At 34.0% G+C, this 13120-nt stretch overlaps 1 protein-coding gene across 1 annotated transcript in view; it reads right to left on the reverse strand.

Moving 5' to 3' along the window:
- Positions 1–850: 850 nt before the first annotated feature.
- Positions 851–13120, reverse strand: part of LOC148952497 (clavesin-2-like) — a 33619-nt gene continuing 21349 nt past the window's right edge. Inside the window, exons 4-6 of the mRNA XM_089088987.1 lie at positions 11829–12061; positions 4982–5147; positions 851–3676 (exon numbers count right to left, since the gene is read on the reverse strand). Of these exons, the coding sequence (XP_088945113.1) occupies positions 3494–3676; positions 4982–5147; positions 11829–12061 (582 nt within the window). The 3' untranslated portion in view covers positions 851–3493. The remainder of the gene's footprint in view (positions 3677–4981; positions 5148–11828; positions 12062–13120) is intronic.

Genomic DNA, 13120 nt, shown 5'->3' on the forward strand with positions numbered 1-13120 from the left:
CCCAGGGTAAAATCTTGATTAGAGCCACCTCCCCTGTCTCCCACCAATTTTTTGGGCCGCGTTTTAAGAACATTTCCATTGATTAACAAAATTAATTTCAAATCATTAATCACTTAATAATTTATTTTTTAATTTATTATTCAAATTAGTTGATTGTTATTAATCATTTGTATTTGATTATTTCAATTGTTATTATTTAATTAGTTTTTAACTTATTTCATTTTATTAATAAACTAACAATTTATTAATCATTTCCATTTATTAACTGCGCCCTACCCTTTGTTTTAATTAAAATAAAATTTCAAAATAATTACAACCATTAAATCGTTTATTTGAAATTTTGCTCCACTAAAATTTCTGCGCCCAGGGCAAGTGACCCCTCTGCCCCCCCCCCCCCCGCCTAAGACCGCTTCTACCGGTACCTAAGAAATTAAAAGGTAGACCTATATGAAAATGGAGATGTTGATTTCTAATTCCAGTGCTTCGGAAAAATCAATAAATTAATGTAGATGACATTACTATGTTACGAAAATGGGAGTAAATAGTACATAGAAAAAAATAGGGACACGTTTTTGTTGAAGTATTAAATCCAAATCCAAGCCCTCCCAAGAACCAAAAATGTAAAGAGAAAAAAATAATTATTTCTGGTAGTGTATCGACGGCTGATCTACCTTAAATACGGGAGATACTATTATGCCTATTTTATATACTGGTTAAAAAAGGGCATCAGAATTATTAAGCTACTTTCCAACTCTAGATGCCTTTCAAGGCCGTACCCAGGATTTTTTTTTCTCGGAGCGAGTTTTACTCAAAGATTTTTTTTTTGGGGGGGGGGGGTCTACACAAAAAAAAACGCATACAAAATTTGTTTATATCCATTTTTGTTACGTTTTTACGAGTCAAACCAACATTTCGGGGGGGGGGGCTAAACCTCCTACCCCCCCCCCGGGGTACGACCTTGCCTTATGTACCGAAACTGGCAAGTTGCTAACCTCGGTTGGGATCCTAAAGACGTCCAATCTAGGTGCCGAAGGCCCGATTTTAGTTCGAACGAAAGAAACAAAGAGATTCCAAATAAGATCATTTTAAAAGCTTCGAGATTGCACTCCATTCCATAGCCTTCCATGATAGAAACAGCAAAATAAAAATAAATGCTGGGCAGCTATTGCCGTTTTTCCGCCGTCCTAACAAAAATTGTTACCTAATAATCTTACAGATAAATTTGTTTCGGCAAGCAATCAAACAATTGTTAAATTACCAAGGACAATGAAATCTGATTTTTTGAATCAGTCAAAGGGAACTTACACAACCATACATAAATTAAACAATTAGGAAAGACTTTCATATGTAATTATGGGTATTAGAGGGCACCAAATAAAAAAAGAAAGAAAATTAGTGGAAAAACCAGCGAAATATAAGCTAAAACATATACCACCGAACAGCTTAAGAAGGTAAAACTTTTTCTTTGAAGGTGTAGTTGTCTTTAGAACCCAACAGATTGTTAATGTTTGAATTTTTACGGACGAAAAGCGTTGTCAAGTTTAACTAGTTAGTTCTGTTTATTAATTTGCACGCCTTAACGTCGCAGCACTGACGGAAATATGACCTAAAGATCTCATAATTTTGAAACAGCCAAAGAAAAAATCTCAGAAAATCACAATGCTTAGGTATAAATGAACCTGAAATGGGCCCAGGGGTGGGGAAAGAAAGCCTTACATTTTGATGATCTTGGACACTAATGATCTGTAATAGCTAATTTTACCCCGTTTTACTTTTTTCTAACAATTTAAATTGTTGTTTGAAAAACTGCTGCAAAATTTGAAAGTGAAACAAAAATTATTAGCTAACATTGTCAGTTAACATCCGGACGGGGGGGGAAAATTCTTACATCAACGATTAAAATTATTTCTTTATTTTCCCTCTAGTAAAGCCAAGCCTCAGACTCAAACATCCGAGGTGACTAATATGGAAAAAAGAAAATACAATGAATCTTGCACATATACTTCAAAACAGCTAAGCTTTTTTAATGCATTTGAATTCACTCTGAGGAGGTGAAATCTTAATACATCTGTTTCAGAATTCCTTAAGGGCAAACAGAAATAGACAGTTCAAGAAAATAGTATTGAATTTGGTGAGCCTTTTTATTTAACCATTTCCGGAATAACTCTCCTGCTCTCAAAAGGAGATAGTAATTTAAAACGAATCCATTAAAAAGATGACAACGACCTATCTACGAGGTAGGTCCTTTAAATCCATCATAATTAAGGGGGTTAATTATATAATCCATTATAATTAAGGAGGCTGATAAGGAGGCTTAAAACGAATCCATTAAAAAGATGACAACGACCTATCTACGTGGTAGGTCCTTTAAATCCATCATAATTAAGGGGGTTAATTATATAATCCATTATAATTAAGGAGGCTGATAAGGAGGCTTAAAACGAATCCATTAAAAAGATGACACCGACCTATCTACGTGGTAGGTCCTTTAAATCCATCATAATTAAGGGGGTTAATTATATAATCCATTATAATTAAGGAGGCTGATAAGGAGGCTTAAAACGAATCCATTAAAAAGATGACAACGACCTATCTACGAGGTAGGTCCTTTAAATCCATTATAATTAAGGGGGTTAATTATATAATCCATTATAATTAAGGAGGCTGATATATATAAATCAGCTTTTGAATTCTTTATGGGCAAATACAGATAGACATTACAAAAAAAGAAGCGCTAAATATGTGGGGCGCGCGATTATTTTTTATTTTGTTCGGTCCCTTCCTCAAAAAAAAAATATCCTGCTTTATAAGAAATTTCTACAAGTAATCTCTACAATATGCAAAATCGTTTTTAAAAAAAATAGAAGAATTTTAGTCACTTGAAAAAGACAACACTGAAGCAAATAAAGACACACTTATTAATCCTCACTCATGTCTTTTCAGGGACAAGTTAGCCATACTTAAAGAATCAAAGAAGAGCAGATAACAAAGATCAAAATGGACGGAATTATTAAGCAAAGTTTTGAAAGAAGACGGTAAATATTGTGAAAAAAAAACAACCAGGCGACATCCCTATCTGTACTCCGACTGAAATGTCTGATTGAAGCCAAAAATTTAGGAATTTTCACTAAAAACGTCTCCCCTCCTTCAATAAAATACTCATTGAAAACTTATCAAAAAAAGACTACTGTAGTAGGCTATTCTTTATCCACAGTAGTTTTTTTTTAAGCCTGAAACAATAAGTTGTTCATTTATCTTTAGCACAAATACATTTTTAAACGCGAATTTTGCTGCTTTTATATATTCTAAACCAAATTTTTCCAGCCGGTAAAGTAAATTTTTTCAACTTCGGTTCAAAACAGTAGCAGCTGAAAGATTCACCGACGTAAAAAAAATTTGTCACCGATCATCGGATAATTCGTCCATCATAGCGAAATTCGCCTCCTGTCAGAACCTAGCTTTAGAGAAAGACAAAGAAAAGTGGAAAGCAAAATCAGTTCCATAAAGAGCCAGATTCATCATTCGCTTGACTAGAATCATCAACCAAAAACCCTTTCATTGTATCAGCCCAGACTTTGGGGTTGTGCGGGGCGCATTCTCCTCCAAGCTCTGCAGGCAGGCACTCTTTTGGTATGTGGTCGTGCAGCGTGCTTAAGTTATTCCCATGCAAGTAAAGCTGAAAAAAATTCAATAAATTACGTTAAATAACATCATAACATTAAATAAAAACAATACAATCTTCATTCAGCTTGTGACCTTTAATCAAAGACTACAAAACTTGTTTGGAAATATATCATTCTGACTACTAAAACGGCTTTTCACTCTCTCAGGGGTTGGGAAATTCCCATTCCCCTTCTCATTCTAGCCAAAATAGTAATCTGACTTTTAAATCATATTTGAGTTTTTCTCTAATGTTTTCTTCTTTATTTATTGGTGGAATATCTACAGTATTGAAAAAAATCCATTACAACACACAAATTCGAAGCTATTATAAAGCTAAAAGTTATTTTTAATTCAGTAGAAAAGGTTTCATTTAAAAGCCTTCTTATTTTTACCATTTAAAAAACAAATTTCAGGAATAAAGCTTTAAACAATTATTAAGTCAAACAAATTCTGACTTTGAAACTATCACGAAAATTTTATAGTTTTACGTTTAATTTCTACTGAACAGAAACAAGAATTTATAATCAGTAGAAAAATGCATATTACAGGCAATCAAAAGATCAATAACTTCGACTCAGTAGTTTGAACCTACCAGAAGTAAGCTTACATCTATCTGACTTTAGTTAATTACTCCTGTGGACATGATATATAAAACTAATTAAAAACAAATCTGTCCAGTATACTGTACAAGCTTTAGATATTCCTATTCGTTAACTAAAATTTATCTAATAAACTTTCAAGGCCAATATGTGAAGTGTTTTACATGAGATTACATGATTAGTTGAAAATATGACAGGTAGTTTTCGCTACTATAGTTATTATATTTCGAAAAAGTACGTTGAATCTGGCGGGCGAGAATAATGTTCGAAGCGGCGCAAACGCATCCCACAGGTCAGACTTCAGCGGCCCCTCCCTTGGAACACACCCGCACAGATTTCCCCAGAGTTTGCTCCGGAGGACTTTCCCCCCCAAAAAAGCTGAACTCGTTTATTGAAGTTTTGACACTGTTTTCTAATTGGAAACGCTCTGACCAAAGTCGTATCCAGGGGGATTAGGGGGTTATACTCCCTCCCCTCCCTGAAATGTTTGTCCGACGCGTAAAAACGTAACATAATAAATATAAACACATTTTTGATGTGTTCCCCCCCCCCGAAAAAATTCTTTTGTAACAACCCCATTCCCCCCCCCCCCCCGGAAAAAGATTCCTGGATACGGCCCTGGCTCTGACCAGCTCCTCCCTCCTCCATCAGGTAGACTTGTGTTCACCTATGTCTTAAAATTTGTTTCTCTTATTTAAGCGAAAAGTGCAAAAAATTACCTTAGATGCTTCTTCTACGGTAGTAAATTGTCTCAAAACAGTCAAAATTCCACTGACGTACCAGGGCTGATTCACGAAGTGACATGCATGAAATTTCACTGGGTATGCTTTATGAAAGTGGTGAATCAATGTTTTCAAACCCGCAGCAGGTATCTTCATACACTGTCTGTAATATTAAGACTTATGAGAATCGGATAAAGAATCAAACTTAATCTTCTCCCAAACTTATTAGAATTTGTATGCGTCAAGAACAGATATTCAGGTCCATACTTTCTCAGTAAAGGATGAACCAGTGGAAACTATGCCCTGGAGATTTTCTTCTCCAAATAAAAATTGGTAAAAACTCATAATAAGAAAAAAAGACCTGGTATTCAACCTGAAACAAACCTTTTTATGGCATGCATACGAGGCCGGGGGAAACAAAAAACCTCCTTATCACCAGCTACAGTTGTGAATGAATCTGCACGCTTTGCTCGTCCGCAGTTTGGATTATTTTTTGGGTGGCGAGGTTTGGCCAGACTCCTAACTTTTTTTTCTTTGGCCAAACCCCTAACTTAACTTAACTTCTTAAGTTAAGTCAGGGGTTTTGGCCAAAGACTTTATACTGCTAAACCCAAGTTTTGATAAAAAGTAAGCTTGATAAATTCAAGGTTTTTTAGATTTTCCAAGGGCAGAATGAACATGATTCGCCAAGTCGGCACTCGGTTGTGATCCTCTAGGCACACAACCGATTTTGGACCGTTCCTAACAGATTTGGGCCGTGCCCCACCTAGGCATTTCTAAAATCGTGATGCCTCCTCGCGATATTTCTATTTTGTTACTCAAAATTTTACACGTATTCGCCTGAAGGAAGCTAAAATCGCCATTAACTTGGTATCTTTTTAGATTGGTCCTCTAAGCATATTTCATACTAATTTTGTTTAGTATAATACTGCTTACACTAAGTTTTTGTCTGTATACAACATGTTTTATACAATGTATGGCGCCATTGCAATACTACCATGCATCTTTTTTCTCTTTAAATGAATATGAACGTGACGTCTTTCATATGAAATATTTTTTTTATGAAAGGTTCTAAAGTATGGTCAGCCAGTTGAAAATCACGGCTCTAGACCTATTTCTTTTACCATATATCTACAAGCCTACGAAACGTATTCCACCCAATGAGACACGCATGGAAGTGGTGCGAGATCGTTTTATATGGGGTCTATAGAAGTCTATAGGACTTCCCATTTGGCAGAAACATAATTAATAAAAGACAATAATATAATGATTTGATGATAAAAGTAATAATTTTCCAGAATAAGAATTTCCTTGATAAATCCTTAATAAAATTCTACAATAATTTAAACAATAGTTCATAATATTAATAAATTTAAATAATATTAATAAGTTATTTAAGCAATATCCAGTTATTAATAAATAGTTTAATAATAATTTAAATAGCACTGATAAATAATAATTCCTCAATAAAATAATAATTTTCCTTTTTCTGTGAGAAGAATAGAGCAAGCCCCACAGTTAAAAAGAATTTGGATGAATAGGAAGATAAGTCTAAGAACCAAGATTAGAATATTGGAAGCTACGATAATGACAGAGGTCAAGTATGGTTCTGAAACTTGGATGCTGGGAAAGGCAAGGGGAGATTTGTTAAATGTTTTCCAGAAGAATTGTCTAAGGATAGTTTGAAGCATCCGTTTGATTGACCTTATATAACAGAACAAGCTGTGCGAATAATATGATTCGATCCACGGCTATAATCGGCTATTCGATCCACATTCTACGGCTATAATAAAAAGTTTAAATGGATAGGGCACGGTTTACAGCTGAAGGATGACAAATTGCCAAAGATTGTGCTTTTTGGCCATCCATCCGGGGCCAGACGAAAAGCATTTGTACCAACAATGGGCTGGGAAGAGGTCATAAGGAAGGATTAAAAGGAAATTAGAAGGAAAGAAAGTTCATCGGAAGGGGTACAGAGTGAAGCTGTGAAAAAATGGGGTGTGAGCTGTGAAGCTGTGAAAAATGGGGTGTCAGCTTCACAGAGTGAAGCTGAGGAGCACACGCATCTTTCTTGGCCTCAGGTGACTTGGTGCTGCATCGAATTACTAGCAGCAGTAGTAGTAGTAGTATTTTACAATAAGATTTTTTTTCAAATTTGAGTCCTTTTTTAATAAATAGAGTATGTTGACTAAAAAGGGGTCGTTATATTTAAAAAATATAAAAAGAACGAAAAGGATTAGCCCAACAACCAAAATAGCAGATATCTAAGACAGATAATCACAAATTATCTTCAACGCCTATTTAAGAGAAAATTAAAAGCTACAAAACATACGTCATAAAAAAATTATATATTAGTAAACATGCAAGTTACTAGTATACAATTATGAATTTTACTAATAAATTATGCTATTAGTTCATTTTGCTATTTTTGTTCATTACGCGTTTCTACTTTGGTTTAAAAATTTTAAATCACTCACTGGGGAGGGGGGCCAAAATGCCATTTACCATATTTGGTTTACATTAATTATTATTGTTTGGCTGAAATATATCGATAACCTATAAGAATTTGGTGAAAATATATATTAGAGCGTAAATTTTTATAGTGCATACTGCATAGACATTTTACGGTTCAACTATTTTCCGTTCAGCTTTCGTAACAGTGGTGCAACAACACCCTTTGGTTGACATTCCTTTCGCAATAACAGGTTGATAGTTGGTTTTGAAAAGTTAGCTTTTGCAAATCACCTTTTCTATAAGTTTGTATATGAATATGAAATAGGTTATCAATTTTTCAAGTTGATAAATTAAACACGTTTTGTTTCCTCAGGATGAAATGTCTGGGTTAATGAAAGTAAAATTAATCCAGCAATGATAGTAGACCAAATTCAGGGCGTTTCTATAATGCTATTAAATGCTTCAAAAAGCCCAGTTCCTTCCGGGATTTTTACTATTGAAAAACTTTACATTCGTATTCGTCCTGGGTTTCTCAGATCGTCAGCTCTTACTGGCTTACACGACATACATCAGGCCAATCCTTGAATATTGTTGTCCTGTCTGGGGTCCCCAAGCACAAAACACTGCCTACATGTCAGAGGAACTAGAAGACGTTCAAAAACGTGCTACTAAAATATATCTTGGACCCAGGTATGAGAGTTACGAGCAGGCCCTTGTGGTTATGAGCTTGCCCACTTTGTTCGCCCGAAGACACGACTTGATAATGGGATTCGGGAAATCACTCATGTCAAACGAGAAACATCGCTCAATTTTTCCTCCGACCGCACCGACCCCCAAACTCACCAGGCATCAGAACAGACTACAACCCGGCAAGTGCCGAACGAACAGATTTGCAAATTCCTTCGTACCAAATTTTGTTAGTGTATTAAATAAGTGATTTTTTTTCAATGACCGTAAAAATAGCATAATTTAGCGTTCAGTTTTGTTTGCTACGAAAGCTATTTGATTAAATGAATACGAATACAATTGATGTCTCTACTGCCCAGAGCCCTATCGAGGCAGTCCAGTTTGAATCTTTTCGTTTTCATTTTTTCACCCTTAAATTAGTTTAAAAACTTAAAAAGAACACACTTTTTTAACAAAAAATTGCTTTTTTTAAACAAAATAAAGATCCAAATTGTCGACTTAGTAAACTTTCTTACAGCAAGATTCACAGCGTCGCCAATTTTTATTACGTTCCACTAATTTAGCAATTAAATAATTACCAGGTCAGTAGGGGTTAGCGCATACCACATAAACGAATTCTCTCGGGAGAACAGTATTTAACGTTGACAGAAACGGAACAACCTTATATCGATCTTCAAAATATTCAGCAACCCTCAAAAGAGTCTGAGCAAGCCATGGTTGAACTCTGCTGTCTGGGTCACCAACGCTTGTTTAGCAGATCAGAGCTAACTCAGAGTTAGGAAAAAAATAGAGAGCTAAATCCGAGCTAACAAGTTAAAAAAAAATAAGGGGAATGTCCCCATTCCCCTTATATATGCGAGGAAAGTAAAAAAGTAGATTAATGACCCAACAACATAAAGTAAACTGTTATAGAGACCTACGTATAAGGAATCACGGGGACTCCCCCCCCTATATAAATTAAGAAACTTATTTTCGCAGACAATTCCGCAAGACAACCTATGAATATTCGAAGAATCACGCATGGAAGAAGGGAAGCAGCTTTTGGGACCGATCTCCACTCCCAAGAGGTCTCTCGTATTATGAAAAGTTTGAGCCGATACTTCAGAAAACTGGGGGACTCGTTAATTTCAATAGGTCTACTCCGCTTTTAGAAACAAAAAACCTACAATAACCAAAAATGTGATACTTAGAACAGTTATTTGTGCAATCCTTCCACCTTTCCTTGTTTTTTATCCGACAGCATCACAAATATTGAATAAAACTAGGCAAATTTATGAGATAGCACCCCCCCCCCTCTCCACCAACCAATTCCGGCAAACTTTATAACCTATAATTTATATAACTTTAGAAAATTATATGTATATATATATATATATATATATATATATATATATATATATATATATATATATATATATATATATATATATATATATATATATATATATATATATATTATATATGATTATATATATCTATATATATCTATATATATATATATATATATATATATATATATATATATATATATATATATATATATATATATATATATATATATATATATATATATATTATATATATATGTATAAATATATAGTTTGAGTAGAAAAATCCATGCTGGGAAATTCCCTCTCCATGGAAAATCACCCCACGAAAAATCGCCATTCCGGACAATTCCATCCTCGCTAAAAAAAAATCCCTTGGAAAATTTTCTTGTATACAATTTTGCCTGGGAGATTCTCCTTATCCTGCTTTCACTTAAGAAAAACTTTTTATTTAATTTCTAAAGTTTTTTATCTAAGTTATTTATTTAATTTCTGGCCGCTTTATTTAATTTTCCGTGTGGAAAAATTTTCCCAGAAATCCCCCCACCCCAATAGAAAGTTTATCCCACGGAAAATTCATCCAAGGAAAATTTATGCGGCGGGAAATTCCTCCCCCCACGGAAAAATCCCCCAGACAATTCCAACCCCGCTGAAAATTTCCCCTGGCAATTTCCCTAGAATACCTCCACAAGTAAAATTGAGTGCCGAAGAGAAAGTAAGAGAAATACAAAAGAATATCGAACAGAAATTCTGGTAAATTTCCCCATGTAAAATTTTTCCTTGAGAGTTCACCTCCAGAAACTTCCCTCTCCATAGAAAATTCTCCACGCGGAAAATCCCTCCACCACTCCAAAAAAGTCAGTACACATCCCAATAACAAATACCATAGGTAAACAATAAGCAAATTTCATAATTTACAGCCCTTTCCCCAGAGGCTGTGGAGGATCATGTCATCCCCAGGGCATATCTATTAGACCTTTCAACTATACTGAACAAAATGGCTGTCTCAAAATTTTTATCGGATGAATTTGGAGAAAATATAGGCGTGGAATGTGGGCTAGTTTCCCGCCAATATTTTTGATCATTTAAAAAGGACATTAGAACTTTCAATTTTCGTCCGAATGAGCCCCTCTCGATCTTTTAAGACCACTGGTTCGATACAATCAACCCTTGAAAAAAATAACTCATCTCTGATCTTTCTTGTGGGAAAATTTCCCCGGACAATTCCATCCTCGCTAAAAAATTTATTCCTTGGAAAACTTCTTGCGTATAGTTTCGCCTGAGAGATTTTCCTTAGCCTACTTTCACTTAAGAAAGACTTTTTACTTAATTTCTAAAGTTTTTATTCAATTTCTGGCCGTTTTATTTAATTTTCCGTGTGGAAAATTTTCCCCAGAAATCCTCCCACCCCAATAGAAAGTTTATCCCGTGGAAAATTCATCCAAGGAAAATTTCTGTGGCGGGGGATTCCTCCCCCCACGAGAAATTCCCCTAGACAATTCCAACCCCGCTGAAAATGTCCCCTGACAATTACCTAGAACACCTCCACATGTAAAATTGAGTGCCGAAGAGACAGTAAGACAAATACAAAAGAATTTCGAACAGGAATTCTGGTAAATTTCTCCATGTAAAATTTTTCTTTGAGTTCACCCCCAGAAACTTCCCTCTTCATAGAAAATTCGCCACGCGGAAAATCCCTTCACCTCTCTATTTAATGAATTTTATGTATTTGGAAACAAGATAAAAATCCTATTTTTTATGTACCTATTGTTGTTAAAATTTGGTTTTTAGGAATTTCGATTACTATTGGGCTGAGTCGCTCATTCCTTACAGTTCGTTACTACGGACTGTTATTGCCTTTTGATTAACTAACTCTACTGTTATTAACTGTCATTAAATTAACATTATTAACTGTCTTTATTAACTGTTAACTGTCATTAACTATCAATTAATTAAAAATAAACATTATAATTAACATTAGAAAAAAAGGTAGAGTGAAGAGCAGGGACAGGTTTGAAGGAAACCCCAAAGGATTAAGGAAGCTACTTTAAACAAGCATAAAGACTTACTTATATCATTCCTAAAGAAGCATTGCTTCACTTTACACCACCCACCCCACCCCACCCCCCACCCCTAATGGATAAATATACAGCCCATTTTATATATTATCTTTATATTTTACAAAAGCGAACATCAAACGCTAACATCTTGCAGCGGGGAATACTGCTCAAGCGATGAAAATAAAGAGCAGAGCTATTACGAACTATAATTTATGATTGTTTTAAAGCATTTTTCAGAATTTTTAGGGGTTTCTTCAGATTTTAGGGTTTTTCATGATCTGCACCTTCCAAAAAAAAAATAAGTATTAAACTTACTTGAACGTGAAGTCTGTCCAATCAGTGACAACCACTACTCCCGACTCTTGATTTTTCTTTTCCATCAAAAGCATATCCAAGGTTAACGTAAAAGCTCGATGAAATATTTCAAAGGGAAGTGTTTCAGGGCTCCAGTGGTTCGCATAAACAACGATGATGGGTCTGCCCCATTGGTCTTTCTTGTCCAGTACACTTGGTAAACAGTTTTCTAGCGCTAAGATTATGTGTTCTTCCTAGAATTATAAAATAACTAAATTTAGAAAGCAACTTCTTCATAATTTAAAATGATATTTTTTTATAAATAATTTCAATAATCAGAGCAATTACAACTTTAAGATAGTTTAAATAATATTATCTTGCAGACGATTTCAAACATAGTATAACCTAGCTTTTTTTATCCCTCTATATCTTTTCTTCTTAATTTGAAAGAGAAAATCTTTCTAAAAAATAATCTTTTATTTTGGCCTCTCACAAAATAAAGATTGATCTTACTCACTCTCACTCTCCCTAAGTACAATCTTTCACTCTCCTTAAAGGTCTTCCCGGGGCAATTCTTATAATTTTTAAAACGTATTGTATTTATATCAATAAGACATCAATTATAATTTTATATAGACGATTTTTCTCCTTAATAGGTCTCAATAATGTTTTTATTTTTCGAGTAAAAAACAGTTTTTTGATAAACAGTTTTCTAGCACTGAGAATATATGTTCTTCACAGAATTATAAGAAAAAAAAAATTTGAAAACGATTTTTTCGTAACCTGAAATATTTTTGATTCAGTAATTATAATTAATTTTAACTTTAAACGAATTTTGACGATATTATCTTGTAGATAGTTTTAGAAAATTGTATAATTTAGATCCTTCACTTTTTCTTTGTCTTTTCTTGTTAGTTTGGAGTTGGAAGTTGCGCAATTCGATCAGGTTTGTCTTTAACTTGTTTCAGAAAATAATACTTTTTGGACAATATTTTGTAATTGATCGTTGTTACAGTACAAAGTACACAATTATAATTAATTATAAATAAATACTATATATAAGTATAAATAAGTTTTAAGCATAAATTTTAATACGACCTAAGGGTTATGAAGATGCAACTGTATAGATGTAACTGTACATTGTGGACTGAAGTGAAATACAATACTAGAAAACACATTCACTTAAATTATAATTAATTTTATGAATTTATATTAGTAAAAATGCTTGTTTATTGGGTACTACGTATACTAGCTTTGTGTTTTTTTGCTTCTACCGTTTTCATGACATAAACAAAACAATAGTAATAATAATA

Source organism: Artemia sp. Qi Xiang Cuo, chromosome 5 (genome assembly GCF_049724085.1).
Source record: "Artemia sp. Qi Xiang Cuo chromosome 5, ASM4972408v1, whole genome shotgun sequence".
In the NCBI taxonomy this organism is placed as follows: Eukaryota; Metazoa; Arthropoda; class Branchiopoda; order Anostraca; family Artemiidae; genus Artemia; species Artemia sp. Qi Xiang Cuo.